At 33.1% G+C, this 22,686-nt stretch overlaps 1 protein-coding gene and 1 pseudogene across 2 annotated transcripts in view; both read left to right on the plus strand.

Annotated features, from left to right (window-relative positions):
• The window catches only part of LOC145243864 (G-patch domain and KOW motifs-containing protein-like), an 86,626-nt gene that overhangs the window by 33,700 nt on the left and 30,240 nt on the right, over positions 1-22,686 (plus strand). For both annotated transcript variants that reach the window (XR_013862966.1, XM_080106933.1), the window contains exons 6-7: positions 11,885-12,017; positions 20,539-20,755. Coding sequence is in view for 1 of the 2 variants with exons in the window: in XM_080106933.1 (XP_079963059.1) it covers positions 11,885-12,017; positions 20,539-20,755 (350 nt within the window). In the remaining variant the exon portion in view is untranslated. The remainder of the gene's footprint in view (positions 1-11,884; positions 12,018-20,538; positions 20,756-22,686) is intronic.
• Positions 10,430-10,566, plus strand: LOC145244112 (U2 spliceosomal RNA; annotated as a pseudogene).

The raw sequence follows: 22,686 nt of genomic DNA on the forward strand, positions 1-22,686 counted from the left end.
TATAACTAAGTGTTGTTAATGTAATGTTTTAATCTTTATTTATAAAATTCTTGGAATGTAAATAGCATGAAGATTTGCTAATAATTTTAAAAGCGAGTTTAAATAATTTTTATTCAACAGTTTACATGCTTCCTAATTTTGCAGGATTTCTTTTTTCAATGATTAATAAATCACTAGAATGGCTGACTTTTATGAATAAACCAAAATGTATTCTGATGGATTTAATTTTGTAAAATTATTTGTCTTTTATAGAACTTTGAATATATTTTTTTATTTAGCACTATTACATTTTTTACTTATTTGATTGATATTTAGAAAAAATAATAAATCAAATGTATGGTTTATCAAAGTTACATTAATCTGAGAAACACATACACACACGTGAAGTTTCTCGTAATTGTATTTTTCTCGTAATTGTATTAGCATAGATATGACAATGTTATTTGCCTAAAATCATTCGTAACATCAAATACTCGGTCAGGAGTCTAATTTGTTTTTGTTTATTTCATTTTTTCTGTATACAATATTTGTATACGAGATTTATCAAGTAACTTCTCACCTCTGATTAGCAATATTTTTCAAAACTATATAATTGTTTTCCGGGACAACTCTGGTTGCCTCCCTAGGGGTAATTATAGAGGTCAAATTTCCCTCAAATTGTTTATCCATTTATTTGTTCACACTTTTCTCAATAACCATGCCTTGGAGTTTTCAAATATTTTACACAAACATTAGTCATGGTGAAAGTAAATTTTTCACTCATGGAGGGGGACCTTGCATGCTTGGCTTGTTTTTGTTTAAAACTTCTGTCTCTCTCTAATACTCCCTTCTTTTGATCCATATTGAGCATTTTCAAAAGAGTTATTTCCTTATGTTTCTGTTTTTATTTCATTTATTTGAGCTGGAAACCATGTCCTGGAAGAATTGGAGGAAGGGGCTATATACACATAAATATTTATGAAACCTCCTCCCTCCAAAAAATCAAAAATGGTCTATAATGGCACCTGTTTAAAACGATATATAAAATATTATGTGTGATTAATAATAGATAATTTCTAAAAGAAAATTTATTTAAAATTAGCGTGGCTACCCGGCATTCCACAGTGTCATGGAAAACCAAATAGAAAAGTTAAAAAGTGTGTTTAATATTTGATCCCCCTGACAAAGGAGGTATTGGACTTAGTAATTCACTTCCATTTGTCTGTTCATTTGTTCACACTTTTCTCAGTAACCACGGCTTGGAATTTTTTTGAAATTTTGCGCAAAGTCATAAAAGTAAATTTTTCACTCATGGAGGAAGACCTTGCATGCTCGGGGTTTTTTTTTTTAAAAACTTCTGTCTCTCTCTAATACTCCCATCCGTCTCCTCTATATTACTATCTAGCTGGACACACACACACACACACACATATGAACAACTTTGCTTTATATGATAGATAACTAAAGTGTTTTCACAAATTTCTGAATTGGAAGGATCTAAAACTTTTCTTCTTTGCTTTTTGAAAACATCTTACAATTCTCCAAAGACCCAGTTTCAAATCTCCTGTTTTTTAAATGGAATGATTTTCAGTTCATGTGAAAGACGCGTAGTAATGAGGAATGTTTCCAAATCTAGTTTGATAATGCACATTTTTTTATGCAACTTGACAGATAAACTCCTCGGCCTAACGTTTACAGGGAATATGAACTGGAATAGATACATTGAGAGCATTGCCAAGGCTGCTGCAAGGAAGGTTGGCTCCCTCTACCGTGCTAGAAAACTACTTACGCCTGACAGTATCCTATACCTCTATAAGGCAACCATTCGCCCATGTATGGAGTACTGTTGTCACATCTGGGCTGGTGCATCTGCTTCTTGTCTCTCGCTCCTGGACAGGGTTCAAAAGAGAGTCGCCAACCTGATAGGTCCTGAACTGTCATCTAGGCTTCAACCTCTGTCCCATCAACGAGATGTTGCATCCCTCTGCCTGTTCTACAAATACTTTAATGGTGAATGCTCTGACGAACTGCAAACACTTGTACCTCCCCGACGTAACTACCCCCGACAAACCCGACAAGCTACTAAGTCTCATCCCTTTACAGTAGAGATCCCTAGGTGCAAGAAAGCTTTTTACTCCAATAGTTTCTTCCCCAGAACTGCGGGACTTTGGAACTCCCTTCCGGGATTCTGCTTTCCCAACTGCAATGATATGCAGAAGTTCAAGTGTAATGTTAACAAATATCTTTCTACTTTTCTCCCTTCATAATGACCCCGCTAATTAAGTTCCTAATAGTAGCCCCCTGCTTCAAAGTGGCACTGTGCCTTGTTTGGGGTGAAAATTGAATAAAAAAAAAAAAAAAAAAAGATAACCATGAAGGTGAGTGATCACTATAGGGGCTGTTTCGTTGTCCATTGACCATAATGATATTTTCTTTTGCGTTATTCAAGCTACTATCTTTGTAATATTGTCATCTATATAATTTATGGCTTGCACTTTTACAAAATGTCTGTCATAGTATATACATGCAACCGTGTTATTTTGTAATCAAACAACAACTTGTTAAATCAACAAAGTTTTATTTACATTACAGTGATAATAGGATAAGTGAAAGAGTTTGGGTCAGTGTGAGGTGTGTGTGGCGGCGACGGCAGAAGTGTGTCAGCTCTTCTTTCTCTTCTACCTGACTGCCTTTGTTTTAACTTATATTTATATTGCCCCGCATTCCTTGATCAGAATCTAATTGTTTATTTTAACCTTCGATTTGAAATTTTGAATATTCATTATTCTGCCTTTTAGCAATTTCAATTCCGTTAAAATATTTCTTCTTGTTGTTTCATGATTTTGATTCTTCCATCGGAATATAGGGTTGACATCATCATCAGCAATCCAATTTACATCTGGTTTTGCTCAGATCCGATATTTTCCAGCATTGTCCGTCACCTACCTATGCATGTAACATTATCTTAATTGTTATTCATTATCTTATTTGTTTTGGTCTATGTAAACTCCGACCTTCTTTAGATGCTGTCAGAAAGAAAAGAAATCTGTCCCTGTAATGGGTCAAGACAGGGGGTAAGATCCTGGGAGCTGTGCTACATTCTAATCCTCTACAAAGATGAAGAGAACCATTGAACACAATAACTATTGTTGTCTTAAGATTATTGATGAGGTAATGAAACTGTTTGAGCGTATCTTGAATAATCACATCCATCGAGAGGTGAACATCAATGAAATGGTTGAGTTTTGTGATGGGCAGAAACACCTCGGATATCATTTTCACTGCATGCCAACTGCAAGAAAAGCACATTGCTTGATTTTGCATTCGTTAACCATGAGAAGGCATTTGACAGTATGCCTAGGAAAGTGCTCTGCTCAATCATGAGAAGTATTAGTGTGGAAAAATGGATTGTCTGTTACCGAGAGCGTGCATGCAAATAATCATAGTTGTGTTTCTGTCCATGTCCACCACAGCAAACAGTTTGGAGTGCGCATTAGGATCCATTAGGCAAAGAAAGTGAATTAAACAACTAGCTTCAAATCATTTTTTTGTTTACTTTATTTTTTTCAAATAAATGAAACTTAATTTCCTTTAAAAAAAAAAAAAGTCTATATGGTGTTTATGGTTTGAATTCCTATGTCAAAAGACAAAATAAAAATATGGTTTCATAGTTCTGATTCCGATTATTTATCTATCTCTTATGTTAAAAAAATGTTTTACATTATAAAACATTTGGTTGCAAAAATAATAAGAGACTCTGATTAGACTTAAAAACAGTGAATCTACATTGGTCTAATTTATTTCTCTTGAAAGTGCAAGCTAAAACATGTTATAAAGAAAGTAACTATGTAGAGTTTTTTGAATGAAATTGATTTTTAATGGTCCTGTCTGCTGTTGCTTTGGATATGGGCTGCTATTACTACTAATACTAATCATAATAAAAAAATAAAGCAGGAGTAGTAATAATGGTAGTGATTATAGTAGTAGTAGTAGTAGTAGTAGTAAGTATGATATATCTATTTTTGTTATGACCTACTATTATTACTCATGAAGATAATAAAAATAATTAAGTAGTAGCAATAATGTCTGATATCTATAAAATAATAACAGATGCAGAAAAAGCAAACACTGTTTAAAAAAAATGGATTTTGTATGAAGTGCTTGCAAAAAAGTGAAAAAATTGGGTGTAAAAGTAAATAACAGCAAAAAAAATATGTGTATCTTAATTATTGTTAGGTGAAAAATGGTATGAAGAAAATAATATTTTCGAGACAAGTTTAATTTTAATAGTTTTGTTTACTGTTGCTTTTGTTATGGACTGCTGCTACTGAAAATAGCAATAAAATTATTAAGATGAATGGTCATATTAATAAAAAAAAAATGTTTCAGAAAAACTTGACAATTTAAAAAGTTGTAAAAAAATGAATGTTTAATATTTAGGAGCCATGTTTAAACCCGTGCCAAAGTCTGGTGTTGTAGTCATAAAATGTTTATTCTGGAATATATTTTCACTGTTGTGTTATATAAGCACACTAAAAGTATAAACTGAAGAGGAAACCTGAACAAGTAGTTGAATGTAATGAATGTTTAGTTATTGCATAAATTGTATAATTTAAAAAATGTGAAAGAATTCAAATGAAAAGAAATGATTATTTCTAAATACGATTAATGTGACTGTTCTTCCATTGACTGCGAAGACCGATCTATTTTTTTTTGTTTTGTTTTGACAGCCAATCTGCTATTCGTTTATTCCATCAATCTGAAAGAAAATATTTGGAATAGCCAATCTGAACATCTGGAGAGAAGAAAGAGTAGTTGAAAGGAGCGCCCTGTATTTTGGATGAAAAAACATAGGTAACAGACAATATCAAGATAAAAAATAAATGAAATGGTAACAATGCTACAGCAAAATAATGAACCTATAAAGAAGAATTCCCAGTGAAGTTGGTGGTAGTGAAAGTAAATATGAGCATGAGGATGAAAAACCTCCTATCTTCAGTGTTGATGACTGTGTTAGAAGTTATTGAGTCATATGTATTTGGACAGCATTATTTCATTTGAACAAACATTAAAGACAACAGAGAGTTTTCATTTAATTATACCTTTTTTTTACTTTTTCAATTTTCCTGATCTTTTACTAAAAAGAATTTAAGTACCATGTGTAGTTCGAAGTTAACCACGCTGGTGCTTTCTGTCTTCCCAAGAAGACATCATCAAGAAGCAGCCCTCCTTGCAAATAATATTCACACATTCTTCCTGGTGATGTCTTGGAAAGACAAAAAGCACTACTGCGGTCAACTTCGAACTACACATGGTACTTAAATTCTTTCGATCTACGCATTAACAGAATCATCAGAAAAATAAAAAAAAATAAAAAAAGGGGTCTAATTAAACGGAAACTTCTGTTGTATGTAACAACATTTGTTTAAAGTTATAGAGTCATAAATAAATAAATATTTTTCAAAGTTAATGAAACAAATGCATATTTGCTGAAAACATATATAAGGATTGGCCAAAGTGCCTACCAAACTAAAGTAGCATGTTTTGGTACGACAGTTGCAATGGTCAATAAAATTATTTCAATAATTAAGGAATACATGTATATTATTATAATAAATCTATATTATCTCTTATATAATAAAATGACTGCAGAAATTCGTCTCTGGACCAAAGTATTGTAGGTTTGCAACAACTGATGACATATACAAATTTAATAAATCTAGCCTATTAGCCATTATCTTATGTAGCTTTCGAACACCATCTTAGACAAACTCAGTCGTGATAATAAAATGCTATATTGCATCTGACAAGCAACATCAGCACAATTGCAACATCCACAGAAGGAGTTCCTATTTTTCTCTCTAAATATTTAGTCCTATCACCACTACCATTTGTCATCAGAAACAATTCCACATGTTCCACAGATAATGTGCTTACACTGATCATATCTGGCTAATATATACAGAGATAACATACTTTCCTATTTCTGATTCATAAATAATAAAGTCTCCCTCATTTAATCCCGTCCCTTCTGATTGGCTGAGCTTTGAAAAATTTTCATATTCCAGAATCAAATTATTAACTTCATAAACAAACACTTAGTAGCATTACAATATAGCATCACTAAAAGACATATTTACGAAAATGAAGTCTTCATCAAAACATCTACAAAACTGAGTTCTTATACCATTTAACACATTGTGTGTACATTGATGTTTGAAAATGATGCATTATTTATGTATTTATATATTGAATGTTATAGATCCTAAATATTTGCGGAATTTATATTTAAATGTTTCCTATTAACATAAAATTTAACACTACCGTCGTCTTTGCCGACGATGACAACACCTTTGTCAAAACATAAACAAAACTTGATTTCTTCTAGTATAAAACACACTGCATTTCCACTGGTGATGTTTAAAAACTAGGCATTACATATGTATTCGTCACTTTTATATTAAGATTTTACCTAAAAACTTGAGTAAACAAATGGTGCCATCTTCGACGAGGACGACATTGTGTTTTTTTTATTCTGCCCAAAAATAGATATGTAACTTTATTTAACAGACAAAAATGAACTTATTTTTTGCCAACAAAATTGAAGAGGTTAACTCTGAAATATATATATTTTTTTTTTAAATTATTTTGAGAGATAAATACGTAACTTTATTGAACAAACTAAAACAAACTTATTTTTTGCCAAAAATTGTATTTCTGTTACATATTTCTTTTAATAATATTTGGTAAGATTTTTTTTTAAAACTCATCATTAAAAAATATACTCGACTATTTTGAAGCTAAACCCTTCAATATATATATGAGAGAGAGAGATATGAAATGCGTCAATACTTTGCCACGGTACATTTACTTTGGCCACGAGCGCCAGTGCCTGCTATTATACTGGGCCAGTAGTGGCTCCCACTAACAACCGCAGTTTAAAAAAATTTTTTTTTCTTATAGAGATGGCAGGGGGGGGGGATATTTCCACCGTGCAATGTCGGTACATGGGTCCTGCTAGTGACAAATAAATTTATTTTATAATGATAAATATATATTATACATCGAGGGCATTGCCAGGGCCGCTGCGAGGAAGGTGGGCTCTCTCTACCGTGCTAGAAAACTACTAACACCCGAAAGTATCCTGTACCTCTATAAGGCAACCATTCACCCATGTATGAAGTATTGCTGTCATATTTGGGCTGGTGCATCGGCTACTAGTCTCTCGCTCCTTGACAAGGTTCAAAAGAGAGTCGCAAATCTGATAGGCCCTGAACTGGCATCTAAACTTCAGCCTCTGTCCCATCGACGAAACGTTGTATCTCTCTGCCTGTTCTACAGGTATTTTAATGGTGAATGCTCTAATGAACTGCAAGCACTTGTGCCCCCACGACGTGAACACCATCGACAGACCCGACAGGCTGCAAAATCCCACCCCCACACTGTAGAGATCCCTAGATGTAAAAGATCTTTCTATTCCAGTAGTTTCTTCCCCAGAATCGCTAGACTTTGGAATTCCATTCCAGGTCCCTGCTTCCCAACTGTACTGACGTGCAGAAGTTCAAGTGCAATGTGAACAGACATCTTGCTGCCCAAATCCCTACATAGTACCCCAGTAGTTGTTGCCCCTGTTAGTAGCCCCCTACACCAAAGTGGCAATGTGCCTTGTTTGGGGTGAAAATGTAATAAAAAATAAAATAAATAATAATAATTAATAAATTATTAAAATGATAAATAAATTTGTTATACTGATAAATAAATTATATTATAATAATTAATAAGTAAATTTATATTATTAAAAAAATAAATGAATTTATATTTTATAAATTAATAAATTTATATTGCAATGATAAATAACTTTATAATAATTGCTAAATAAATTTGTTATTATAATGATAAATTAAGTTATCTTATAATAATTAATAACTGTATATTATAATAATAAATTTATATTATTGAATTAAGTAATCTGGGCTCAGGTGTCTAACTAGTTGAGCTCAAAATTAGTTTTAAAGTGATGGCACCTGATTCTAGATGGTACTAAATAATCCCGCCAGTGAGTCTCTATTCAAAGATAAGATTAATAATGTGATATTAAAGGGATCGATCACTATCTTTTTATTTTTGCATTTTCACCTCAAACAAGGTACAGTGCCACTTTGATGTCTAAGACATAAATTGCAGGAATACTATGTAGGGGGTTGAGCAGCAAGATGTCTGTTTACATTACACTTGAACTTCTGCACGATAGTACAACCAGAGAAGCTGGAAGGGAATTCCAAAGTCTACCAGTTCTAGGGAGTCTGCAGTAGAAGGCTTTTTAGCATCTGAGGACTTTCATTGTGTAGGGGTGGGATTTTGCTGCTTGTCGGGTCTGGAAAGCTAAGATAAGATTGGAGTTAATGCAAGTGGTTCACGTTTGGGTTTAAATTTGTGCATACTATGCAATTGGTTCTAAAGTTGCATATGAATATGTGCATACTGAACCAATTATACCAAATTATTGGCTTTCATGCGAACCACACCTTGCTGGGTTGAGTGTAAATCGTGTAGTACTCATCCTTTTAAGAGATTTCGGCATCATTTTTTCATCTGTCGGTACTGAATTGATGGCATATCTTCCAATAATCATGGAATGAATTGTTAGTAGTTGTGTTGAGACTGTGTGCGCACACACACACACAGGTGGTTGGCAGTACTGAGTGATGAGTGTAGACCTGTCAAATCTGACGTCACTGGAGGTGAATAGCTCAAGTAGTTGACCTCACAACTGCTGGGGTTAAACACCTGCAAGAGAACAGGTCGATATAAATAAGCGAGGCGAAAGAGAAGTCAGAATGCAACATTAACCACGAGCATGCACATCTGCTGTGTTGCTGAAATCCGCCCACCTATTGCTCCCCCTCCTGTCTACCAACTGAAGTGTGCAACATAAAAGCGAGAAATAAAATAATCTGTAATATTATAAAATCAAATCGTCTTGCTTAGGCATTGAAACCATCCATCTGGTTTACAGCTTCTGGTTTGAAAAATTCTGCGCATGCAAAAACAAAGCCACAAAAGCTTTTTTTTTAATTGACCATTTTTTTGCATTTAAAATATGCAAATTCTGTCATAGTCATACATAGGAAATTTGAACATGAAAAAATATTTGAAGTCTTTTCAGTTAATGTAAAATTGTTTTGTTCTTTTCGTTATTTAAGTAAAAAATAATCTTGTTTTTTTATATACAGAATCAAATTGACACTTATTAATGTTGGATTTCCATATAGGAAAATTGATATACAATCAATGATTCACTTAATGACTAGCAGCAAATTAAAATCCAGAGAATGGACTTGCCCGTTTAAAAAAATTTTTTTTTTATTTATTCATCAAACTTGGATCAGTTTATCTTGATGATTTGTTGTGTTCGTTTCACATGATGGTACTGCGTTTGTCTTTAAAGACAAACTTGAGTTTTGGGTTTTTTTTTTTGTTTTTTTTACAAGGTAATCACCACTTATCAAGGCCCGGAAGCCACTCAGGGATAAGGGTTATTGCGTGTACAGTAATCAATGGGATAATATCGTAGTAATCGTTAGTATTGGAGATTTGATAAAATGTCTTACTTAAGGGGGTGGTTCATCAGGAATTTGTTTATGTTGGGCTTGAAGACATCCAGGTTGTGGTCAGGTGGGAAACAGGCAAACGGAAGAGAGTTCCATAGGCGTGCACTTCGAAGAAACAAGCTTTATTCATAGAATCTACGTTTTGGTTTTGGTAGAGTTAGAGTGGGGAAAACTTTTGACAGTGGTTTCAGCTAGACGGGTGTTTATCGTGAAAGATTGGTGAGGGGGGGGGACCAGAGATTGGAGCTCAGACGAGCACTTGCCATGGAAGTAACAATAAAACAAAGACAGGCTCGCAACGTCTCTCCTGTGGGAGAGAGATTGCAGGGGAGAGAAAAGAGCATCCCCCACTAAGCCACGAAGCCTATTTTGTACTCTGTTTACCTCGGAATTGGCCACAGGCCTTCATCACTATCTCCTGATCTTTACCTTTTTTTCCTTTTCTCTGTCATGCTCAAGTTTGAAAAGAAACATTGTTAGTCGCATGCAAGCGACTCTATAAGTCACTCCGTCGGGCGGTCTGTGGGTCGGTCAGTTTGTTGGTCTGTCCGTAACTTTTGTGCTTGGCCTTTTTGGTTAAGATCAAAGGTCTGTTGTTAATAGATGCTTTGGCCAAGATCAAAGTGTAGTATCTGTTCCGGCAGATACTGCAAGCAAAGACCATATGTGGGGGCAACCCCACATATAAGACCTTGGTCAATGTAGGGGAAACCCTTCATACCAATTGTCACTATCCAGCTCCCCTACTCCCCGGGGAGTTGGTCCCCATTTCCCCTTCGCTCCTCACATTAAAAATCAGCCTTGTGCCTAATTTGCTCGGTGGGGGAGCAAATAAATACCCCTTTTCTTGGCCTTTTGGCCAAGATCAAAGTGTAGTATATGTTCTTACTACATGGTGTACTTATGTTTCTAACTTTGTGATATAAAGTGGGGGATCACTTTTCTGTATTAATTTAATGTAAAATGATCACCCACTTTACAACCAGTCAGTCTCAAAGCCATTCAAGTCATTCTCCAGATCATTCAAGTTGTTTTTGAAGGATTCCAGTTATTTTTTAAGCATTCAAATCATTCTTAAGGTCATTTAATTCATCCTTAAGTTCATTAAAGTCATTCTACGTCATTTCATTTTTATTTATTTAAGTAATTTCAGCCCATTTTTCGGTCATTTTAGTTTATCTTTAAGAATTTTATGTCAATCCTACATTCACGCATTCATTCATTACATGAGAGCACGTGACTAATGGCTATCGGCCTTGTTATTATGAAACTGGCAGGTCGCCTAACATTACCCATGTTGTGGAATACACTTAAATATGATATTTTAATCCATGCCGATTTTGTATTTATTATCGAGTCAATTCTCTAGCGATTATTATATTGTACCTAATATACATATTAGTGATTTCAAAAGTAAAAAAAAAAAATGATTTGTGTGCCATCAGCTAGAATCGAAACCAAAACATTTAGCTTTCCAGCCTTATCTGTTAGCGTATGATCTATATCCATATGTATACAAAAACTGCAAAAAATAATGTTGTTTAACTTTTAACATTGAATTAGCACATGTGCAGAAAAAAAATGGGTATAGTCGATTTATGCTAGGTCATGGCCAATGTTTCTTTCAATTTTGAACACTTAGCAGCTATTTTATTGGCTAAAACCCAAATCGAAAGTGTGCTACAGATCCAATTACGCTATATATCAAATTTCAACTCTGTAGACCAAATATTCAGATAGGAGTTTGGGAGAAACTTTTCTGCACACACACCAACAAGGTCACACACACACACACATACACACACACACATATATATATATAATTTGTATGTGCTAGGGTATTTTATCTTAAATTCTATACAATTATGCAGAATGTCGAAACCATGCATAAATAGAATTCAGTAATTAATGATCATTCGTTTTTCAAACGAATATGCAAATTAGTTAACCATCATGTAATTGTTTGCATATTCATGACTGATTTAAAAGTTTGTTTTAATAATTTTTTAATAGAAAAAGTCGGCTTTTAATATCAATGTCAGCGTGAGAAGAAACTGTTACAAGTATATATATGAGAAGATTGGATGCACCCATCTTCGAGATATTCGTTGGAGGATTATGTGTTTATTTATTATCATAGGAGTTTGTGATTTCATACGTCTTTGCATCATGGGAACTTTTATAGTTTAACGCATGAAAATCTCGTGAATATATGGAAATAAAAGTCTGTTTTGTTGTACTCATTTCATGTTTTCTGCACATCTCATTTGCATAAATTCTTTTATTTCTTCTAGATTGAAAGTGTTGACGAAGACAATGCAAGGTTGCTGGTGAAATTATCCATCAATGGTAACACAATTACCGTCAGTCAGTATAATATGCGACTGGTAAACAAGAAAGAATTTGAAAAATATTCCAAGTATATCAGTAAGTATGCATTTTTGAGGGACGTGGACAATGATAGACATTTTTTTCATTGTTAACTTCCATTTTATATGTTGGCATGTGTTGGATGGCTTTCAGAAGTCTATTCAAGTATACTTTCTATATATTACTGTTGATTTACTACTAGTGGGAGTACCTGACGTTGCTTGGGTGTTTGGAGGTGTAGAAGAAAAAAGATAGTGTTAATAGGCAGGCAGGCTCGAACCCGTGATGAACCAGTGATGCGAAGGCCATAGGAAGTGAAAAGTGTTTGAATTTAGCGATGTCAGTCGAAAAGTTGACTTGCTAGCAGGTGCAAAAACAAACGTTGGCTGAAGGCCTGTTCAGCTTTCCGCTATTTCATTTATTTGTTACCCCACAATGTTAGGGAAAACGAGCTCTCCACAAAAAGGGAGTGTCCAAATGAATAGTAATTGTCTGATATGAGGGGTTTCCCCCACATTGATCAAAGCTAATTGCTTTCTGGACGTACTAGCACGAGCCCCCCCACCCCCCTCCCGAGCACCCCGGTGAAGAAAGCTTTTGCTGGGCATACAAAAACATGTGCGCCACTTTTGCCTTTTCTATATATAGATTGCTCGAGTGAATTTTAGGAAAATGTTTTATTTTGAATCTAATTTCTTAAATCAAAATGGAAGTTCAGAACAAAAGCGAAAGTTTGCAATATAAATTTAATAATGACTCTCCTGTAGCTTATATTCCACAATGACATGTTCCTAAATATTTTATTTAATATCAAAAAAAAAAAAAAATCATTAGATTGTTACACAGATTGAACAATAAATTATTTTAAAGGAAAAAGATTCAGGTTACTATGTAAGTTTGAAAATACAATTTATTTATTTTTTCAATATTTTGTTTTCATAATCTGAAACTTTGGTACTTAATCGATGATAATCCTGATATTAAAAAAAATATATATTGTTCTTGTCTGTGTCAGGCAAAGATTTATGCTCTGTGGCACATTTTGTTACAACTTTCTCCAGTTTTGATCGCCTTTTTGACTGTTTGAAATTTGAATGTAATTCTGATTTGTGCATATTTCAATCCATTTCTGATTTTCCACACAGCTTACTTTTGAAGTTTAATAACAGTCATCTTTTCAATGTTATTTCATTTACTACTAGCATGGCAACCTGGTGTTGCTCGGGAACATGGACAACAAAAAGGAATTAAGTGTAACTTTTTTCTTTTAAAACTTATCTCTCTCTTCTCTTTTTCCTGCCTATCTTTATCAGTCTACTATTATATGTTTTGGTTATTTCCTAATTAAAAAAACAAACCTACAGGAAATACAGCAAAATAGTTTTGATGTATGTACTTGTCACAGAACAGAAATGTCATATTCCCAAAATCATGTAAATTGATCAAGTAATTTATTTTTAACTAAAAATAAAATTTTATTGCCATCTAAGAAGTAACTGTTTTAACTGCCATTATGAAAAAAAATATGTCGTGAATCAAAGGAAGATAACTGAATAACTTTATAAAAATAAATCTACTTTATCAATTTATATGGCTTTTGGAATATGACATTACCATTCAGTGACAGGTATGTACATCATGAAGATTTTGCTGTAGTTTTTTTTTTTTTTTTTTTTTTTTTTTTTTAGGCTGAATTCTAAATAAGGATTTATATTTTCTATTATGCAACATCTCAATGCTTTTAATTCTTTGAAAATCAATATTTTATGAAACTAGAAATAGTAAAAACTCGCAGTTCAGCTCAGCTTTGCTCGGGTCCTTTGTACTGTTCATAACTTTATGTGCATATATATATATATATATATATATATATATATATATATATATTAAAAGTTTGACTCATGTTCAGGTGACCTACATCTAAAGTTTAAAGCGTTTAGACCCAAAATTGGCGGAGGAGTTTGGTAGAGTTTGCAAAGCTCAACTCTTTCAACTTTGACCTTTTGCCAGCCAAATTTTTTCCCAAAAACTGATTAAAAAGCTCGCTGCATGTCTGAATACCCTTTATGTAAAATTTCAAATGTTTAAATCCAAAATTGGCTGAATAGTTTGCTAGAGACCGCCAAGGTAAAATCTTTTAAAATTTGACCTCTTAGTAGCCAAATTTTTGGCCAAAAACCGATTAAAAAGCTTGTCCTATGTCTGAAATAGACTTTATGTAAAATTTCAAATATTTAGACCAAAAATTGGCTGAGACATCAAATTCTTTTTAACTTTAACCCCATTTTTAACTCCTTAACATTTGTTGTTTTGGGCTCAAATCAAATTAAAAAGTTTGATCCATGTTCAAGGAACCTACATCTTAAATTTCAGTGTTTAGACCCAAAATTGGTGGAGGAGTTTGGTAGAGTTTTCAAAGGTCAAATCGTTGAACTTTGACCCCTTGACAGACACATTTCTGGCCAAAAACCGATTAAAAAGATTTTCCCAAATCTCAATACCCCTTATGTCAAATCTCGAGTCTGTAGACTGATAATTGACAGAGCAGTTTGGTAGGAAAATTTACACACACAGACATTTTCACTAGATGAGGAGTTAAATGTAACCATTGGTTGGAAATGAAAATTTATGTTGTGCAAAAAGTATTATATTTGGAATGTATTAAAAGAAACAGAAATTATATGTTTATATAAGATAATAATTTATGTGCGAGTTTCTTATTAAGGCAACATAGTGTTAGAAATATGTAAATTCTACTGATTCGTTTAATCCTGTGTTGCTTAGAAGTTAAAATCTATGCATTTTGAATGAATGAAAGTACATTGCAACTCTGTATACGTAAGCTGAAAACCGATACTTTAACAGAAAAAAAAAAAAGTTAAATAAAGGCTTAATGTACCTGACATGTTCTAAGAATATTTTTTTGACATACATCATATGGTTCAAAAACTGTAATCTGAAATGTATTAAAAATAAATAAAGATTGAAAAATATAAATGATGTAACAACAATTGTCCTATTGACTCCTGGGACCACTCAATGTTTAAAAACAAATCTGCTAATCTGTTATTCTGCCAATCAAGAACGTAAAAGAAAGTCTTTGAAATGGCCAGTCAAGATATCGAAAAAGAAAGTGTGGGTGAAGGATGCATCCTGTGTTTAGATGAAAAATGCAGCATAGCTAACATACAATAGCAAGATTGAAATATGAAATAATGACAGTATCACAAACATGTGTTCTACAAAGAAAACTTCCCAGTGAACATATGTGATAGTAGTGATGATAATGAAAGTGAAAATTCTTCCCCCAACTTCCTGTATGGCTGACTATCTTAAGAAATATCAAGCAGGATAAGATATAAAAATGGATTGAGATATCCCAAACTGAATCTGTTCCAAGTTAGACTATCGCTGATGTTTTTGATCAAGTTTGGTGACAATTGATCCAGCAATGTAGATGCTAGGCTGTAAACAAGCAAACATAGTTACAAATTCAATCAAATAGATAACTTCTCTTTGCCAGAAATAATGATATTTGTAAATCTGAAAGGACTGTTTGCAAAAAAAATTTTTCACTCGAGGCTGTCATTTGTTTATGCTTTTGTTCGTTGTTGATATCTGAGCACAGATGATGGCCTAAAAACAAAAATTAGAACATATCATGAACTTCATATTAGTATTGTTTGCGCTAGTCTTTACTATTATATAAAAGTCACTTTGTGTGTGAGTTCCTCATAGGTTCCGAAATGGCTAAGCCTATCTTTTGCAAATTTCACACAAAGGTAATTTATATGTCTGGCAGTGTTCTTAGATATGTTTTGTACAGAAATTCATCTGATAAGTATTGAAAATCAAAAAATCCAATCTTAAACATAGTCTTTTTTCTTTTATAACTAAAAAGATTATTACAAAATATTTTGTTACATTGGCAAAGGGAAATAATTTTATTATTTCCCTTTGCCAATGTAATGTAAAATATTCCCCTGTAAAATTCTTTTTTTTTATCTTATAGATAAAAAGAAAAGAAAGACTTTTTCTAAGATCGTCAAACCCAACTATCAGCTGACATGATATTGTAAACAAACACAGACGAAATTTCATGAATGACATTTTTTTTTTTTTTTTTTTTTTTTTTTCAAATTAGTCCACCGGGCAAATTATGTCTTCCAATCTATAATAATCAAAAGATGATTGATTCTATAATAATACGTACACAATCTGCATAAATTCAAAGGTGCTTGTTAGGATATGGTCCACAGATCGATTTTTTAAAAAAATATGTTTTAAGCAAAAAACAATATTACATCATGCCAAAAATAGTAAAATATCCAAAACTTATGAAAAATCATTGAGTAGAAAGTTATTTATAGTTAAATAATTTTTATGGAAAATTGGGTGAAATCGCATTTTTCTGAGATGATATAAAATAGACAGTAGGAGGCTACACGCAGGGGACATAACTCCAAAATGAATGTGTCATGGCTGCAATATTTGTTGTCTATAGCGATAGACTTTTTTTTTTTTGCAAAGGGATCACCACATATCAAGACCCGGAGGCCACACGTGGATAAGGAATAATGTGTGTATTGTAGTCATTGGAACAGTTGCGAAATAATCGTTTGTACAAGTAATTTGGTATAATTAGATCATTTATGAGGACAGCTCAACAAGAACTTGAAGATAATGATTTTGTAGTCAGTTGGAAAGCAGACCAGTGGAACAGAGTTCCACAGGTGGGCAATTCTAGGGAAGAATCTCTGTTCATGGAACACATCTTTAGGTTTAGGCAACGATAGGGAGTGGGCGAATTTATTGATAGTGATTATTTTGGCTAGATGAGTTTTACTAAAAACACGACAGCAGTTGTTTTAAGGAATTTTTGTGATTTTTGGATATCTAACAATTTTCAACATGACAATTAAGTATGTAATATTATTTTTGCTTAAAATGATATATTTAAAAAATCGATTTGTCGACTATATCTTAACAAGAACCAATTAGAATATCATGTTTAAACGTATTGTATGACCAGGCAATGCCGGGTGGCCAACTAGTGAACAATAAAAGAACCTTTCGATGAACATAATGAGTTTTGCTTCTCTGTAAAGAAAAGCTTTAAAAAAAAAATGAAAAGTATTTTTAGCTCTAGTTCTGTACTATTGAGCTATTTAATTTGTGTTAAATAATTTATATTTGGAATAGAAAATTTGTATTTGAAAAAAAAAAAAAATTCTGAACCAATCTTGTGTTATTTAAAAATTTCTTTTTTTTTTCAAACACTTATCCAGTTCATTGGTACAACTGGTTATAGTCAGTTAATGTACTTTTTAACTTCTAGCTGGCCGCTACTGAAAGCAGTGACATGACTAATCAGTTCTTTCACGTTTGTTGTTCTTCAGCATTTCTATTGTGAAACGATTTATTGAAATAAAATATAAAAAAAACAATATTATTGAAAATATACAATAAAAAATAAAAAAATTACACAGATAAAAATAACAGGGTTTTTTTTTTTTTGCACTTTTAATTGCAAAATTAAAAAAATAAGTCTTTTTTATATGAAATTTTATAATAAATATATGTTATGAAATAATAAAAATTATTTTTTTTAATTTTAAAAATAAAAGTTTTTTTTGTTTAATTTATATAATGAATATGTTTATGAAAGTATACAAATATAGAAATCAAAATAATAAATGAAATTATTGAAATCAAAATAACAAAATTTCAAACATCATAAAAAAAAAACTGTATCCAATACATAATATTCCCAAAATAGTTTTAAGATTTTAAAAATGTTTTCAATAAAAAGAAGTAATTTCAATGATTTTTAATTAAAATAAGACCGAAAAAAAAACATAATTAAAAACACTTTTATGCACAGGGGAGATATAGGCATGAGAGATGAAAAAACGAAGGAACTGATTGGCCTTGTTACCGTTTCCGGTAGCAGTCACGCCGGAAGTTAGAAGTATGTTAGATGACTATAACCATACAACTCTATAACTGCTCCCCTCTCTCTGGAAAAACAAAAATAAAGAAAATTCTTCATGGTGTACGTATCCGTGATGGAAAGAAAATATTGTACACCAAAACTAACATAAATTGATCAGGTAGTTTTATTTAAAAAAAAAAAAATGAAAAACAAAATTTACGGCTAAATGCTGATCTCTCGATGCCATTTTGCAAATAGGTTGAAGGTCAAGGGAGATAATTCCAAGTAATTCAAATTTTTGTGAGATTTTATAAAGCCATTCTTAACATGGGAGGGGAAGTAATTGTCTGTATTTTTGAGATGAGGTGTTTTCATTTATTGAGATTGTCGGACTGACTTCCTCATCTTGGTTGTTATAGTCACAACGTTTCAGCCGTTTTGCCCTCCGGCCGTGATCAGGTGTTTTGTATCGAACTGGGGAACCGTTTGTTAGGAGTCTCGAACCCAACCCTTTATTATTATTATGGGGATACCATGTTCACTGGGACATAGTTGCTAATTCTTTTTTTTGAATGTTACTTTTTCACTGCCTTCGTTCAGGATTGAACTCAGCACCTTTGGGTAACTGTAAACTTTGATACAATGTCTAGGACCACTCGGCCATATGTCACTAGGACAATTCTTAGTTGGTTTTTGTTAATGTTAAACCTATGTTGTTATTCAAGGTTTTCTCTCTCTATTAGAGGTGTCCAAATTGCATTCAGCTCTACGCTTGGTTTGTTCAGTAGGTTGTTATGTCCGAGCATGTGAGCTGTTACGAGTGGAGGAAAACATGACCAAGAACTGCATATACTCCATCCCATGCAGTTGCAGAAAGGTTTACAAGGGTGAAACATGCCACCCCCTTAAAGTAAGGGTGGAAGAACACCGAAAAGCAGTAACTAAAGGGGAGACGGAAAAATCAGGTATAGCCAACCATGTCTGGATGGAGAGGGAGAACCATCGCCCCCTATGGGATGAAGTAAAAATAATAAACAGAGAGACCCACTGGAAAGTGAGAAAACTTAAAGAAACAGCTCACATGCTCGGACATAACAACCTACTGAACAAACCAAGCATAGAGCTGAATGCAATTTGGACACCTCTAATAGGGAGAGAAAACCTTGAATAACAACATAGGTTTAACATTAACAAAAACCAACTAAGAATTGTCCTAGTGACATATGGCCGAGTGGTCCTAGACGTTGTATCACAATTTACAGTCACCTAAAGGCAGTGAAAAAAGTAACATTCAAAACAGAGAATCAGCAACTATGTCCCAAAGCCTAGCTGGAGTCTGAACACGGTACCCCCGTAATAATAATAAAGGGTTGGGTTCGAGACTCCTAACAAACGGTTCCCCAGTTCGATACAAAACACCTGATGAAGGCTGGAGGGCAAAACGGCCGAAACGTTGTGACTATAACAACCAAGATGAGGAAGTCAGTCCGACAATCTCAATCAATGTGAGGGGAACATTAGAAAAACTCAAATTCGCACTGGTTAACTCCACCGTGAAACACTCTTCAGAAATCGTTTAAAATCATTGTAATGCACACAAATTTTCATTTTTTAAAAATGATTTTCTTCATAAAAATTAAATTGAATACTTGTTTTGTTTAAATCAAGACATTAAAAAAAATTATATTGAACATACCCGTTATGGAATCCATATACAAAAAAGTTTACTTAATTTGATCAAGTATCTTTTTTTTGACAAAGGAAAATAAAGTTGTAATGAGATCAACCATATCCTGCCATCTTACTGATTTTGTGGACTAGGAGGAAGGGGCGCCATGGGAGTTAACTCCATCACCGCTTAAAATTGATCAACATTTGGCGAAATTATTTTTAAACATGGGCAGAAAAAATACCTAGATGAATATTTTTGTTTTTTTCCCTTATTTTACAGTTTTGTTGTCCTTTTTTAATCCCTTTTTGATTTTGTCCTTTGTCAACTACTTTTTTGTTTAACGCCCCCCCCCTCGTCCACAAAATAAGCAAGATGATGGGATAAGATAGATCTTATTAAAATTTAGTTTTCCTCTGTAAAAAAAAAATAAAAAATACTTGATCAAATTAAGTCATTGTTTTTTTATGAGAACTTAATTCCATAACAAGTATGTACAATATAATTTTTTTCAATATTTTCATTTTTTTAATGTCTTTTTTAAACTAAAAAAGGTACCACTAAATTAATTTTTGTGTACAATATTTTCTTTGTCACAGATATGAGATTATTCTTCATTTTTGTTATAGACTTGTACTATTGTTTTTTTTTTTATGCGTCTTTTGGGGATCATCTCCCTTTTTAAAAATCTTGTCAATTGAACCCTTAGAAAAACATTTGCACTATTAATACAATACCAATGTACAGATCAAATTCAATATTTTATTGTAATTGTTCCTAAAAAAGCATTCTTAATTTCTATTAGTTAAAAATAAAGGGAAGTAATTTAGTATTGATTTTTTTTTTTTTTTAAAGGTTTAACTCCAAATCAAATCTGTCTAAAGTTGTCCTCTCTTTCGTCATTACAACCTTGGCCCCACTTTTTGACTTTTCACCTCCTCCTCCCATTAACACATTTTTCTTCCTTTGACCAGACAAAGCAAAGGTTGATGAATATAAAGCAGAAGAGGAGAAAAAGAAACAGGAGAAAGAAAGACATCAATTATCAACATCATCATCATCATCGTCATCCTCATCCAGAAATGGTAGCAGTGGTTATGGTGGCCATCATCAAACCAGTAATAAACGCAACAGTGAACGGTCTGACCACTATGACCGTAATCACAAAAAACATAAAACAGAGCATAATAAGTAAGTTAATTCATTCATTTTTTTTTTTTTTTTTTTTTTTTTAATTCACAAATCTATAATTGCTCTTTGGGTATTTCTTTTTTCATCTTTATTTTTTCTTCTTCTGGTAGCTGTAATGATGAAGAATTAAAAATCAACAAATAAGTGATTTGCTGCTAAAGTTTAATTCATTGAATTCTATCAATGTAGATCTATATGGGCTGTAGTTTTCTGTAGGAATGGTGAACTTAATAAAAGATGTCTGCTCACTTTAATGTTATACCCCCCCCCCAAAAAAAAAGATGGAATTGATTTTGCTTCTCTATCCGATACTTCCTTTGTACGAGAGCACGTATGAGTGCAATGGAAAATATCAGCAGTAGCTGTAAGAAAAAAAAAAGAAATATGCAAATTAGAAAGTTGTTGTACATGAGCTGAAAAAACTGAAGAAAGAGAAAAAAAAGGACACCACGTGCTCAGGGGAAAAATAAAAAGGATGGTCAGAAAAGATGAACGTACAAGAAATGGCTGTGGCCGGAGGAAGGCGAGATAGATGATGGTGAGAGAAACGGGAAAGTAACGTTTATAAAACGAGAAAGTGACGTTTATAAAACGGGAAAGTAACGTTTATAAAACGGGAAAGTAACGTTTATAAAACGGGAAAGTAACGTTTATAAAACGGGAAAGTGACGTTTATAAAACGGGAAAGTGACGTTTATAAAACGGGAAAGTGACGTTTATAAAACGAGAAAGTAACGTTCATAAAACGAGAAAGTAACATTCATAAAATGGGAAAGTGACGTTCATAAAATGTTTTGTTAAAAAAAGCAAATGATGACCGGGATCTTTATTTTGCTCCTCTTGTTTGATTATACCGTCGTGAGTTTTATAAATTAGGTAATCAAATAAAGTGTATATAACTTTGAACTTTCATCAATTATTTCTAATATTTATTTGCTCCACCTGTCTTTGCAGAGTTTACTACATCGTAATAAATAGGTTTTTGTATAAAGATTTTTTATTATCGTTATTACTTTATTATTTACTAGCAGTTCAGCCTGGCTTTGCTTGAGCTATATGTACTGTTAATAACGTTATATGCATATGTATATATTAAAAAGTGTGCATATGTATGGTAATGCCTTCTATATAATAGGCTTCCTTAACTACCATAGAGAAAAGTGGCTAGAGACTGCAGAGGTCAAATTTTCTTTTACTTTGACCCTTATTTTGACCCCTTAACATTTATTGTTTTGGGCTCAAATCAAATTACAATGTCTGACCCATATCCAAGTAATCTACATCTAAAATTTCAAGTGTTTAGACCCAAAACTGGCGGAGGAGTTTGGTAGAGTCTGCAAAGATCAACTCTTTCAACTTTGACTTCTTGTCAGCCAAATTTTCGCCCAAAAACTGATTAAAAAGCTTGCTGAAAGTCTTTTTTTTTTTCTTTTTTTTACACAGTGATCACCACTTATCAAGGCCCGGAAGCCACTCAGGGATAAGGGTTATTGCAAGTACATTACGTTAGTGTGTGTTTAATTAAGGGGGCGGTTCATTAGGAATTTGTTAACATTGGACTTGAAGACATCCAAGTTGTAGTCCGGATGGAAGCAGGCAGACGGAACAGAGTTCCACAGGTGTGCAGTTCTAAGAAAGAAGCTTTGTTCATGGAATCCGCGTTTTGATTTAGGCACAGATATAGAGTGGGGGAAATTTTTCACAGTGGATTCAGCTAGACGGGTGTTTTTCGTGAAAGATTGGTGAGGGGGGACCAGAGATTGGAATTCAGACGAGCACCTGCCATGAAAATAACGATAAAACAAGGATAGGCTCGTAATGTCTCTTCTGTGGGAGAGAGGTTGCAGGGTAGAGAAAAGGGCATCCCCCACTAAGCCACGAAGTCTATTTTGTACTCTGTCAAGGCATGATAGGCTGTTTTTGGCCGCTCC

This window comes from Euprymna scolopes, chromosome 22, assembly GCF_053919585.1.
Source record: "Euprymna scolopes isolate OS-2025 chromosome 22, ASM5391958v1, whole genome shotgun sequence".
NCBI classification, from domain to species: domain Eukaryota; kingdom Metazoa; phylum Mollusca; class Cephalopoda; order Sepiida; family Sepiolidae; genus Euprymna; species Euprymna scolopes.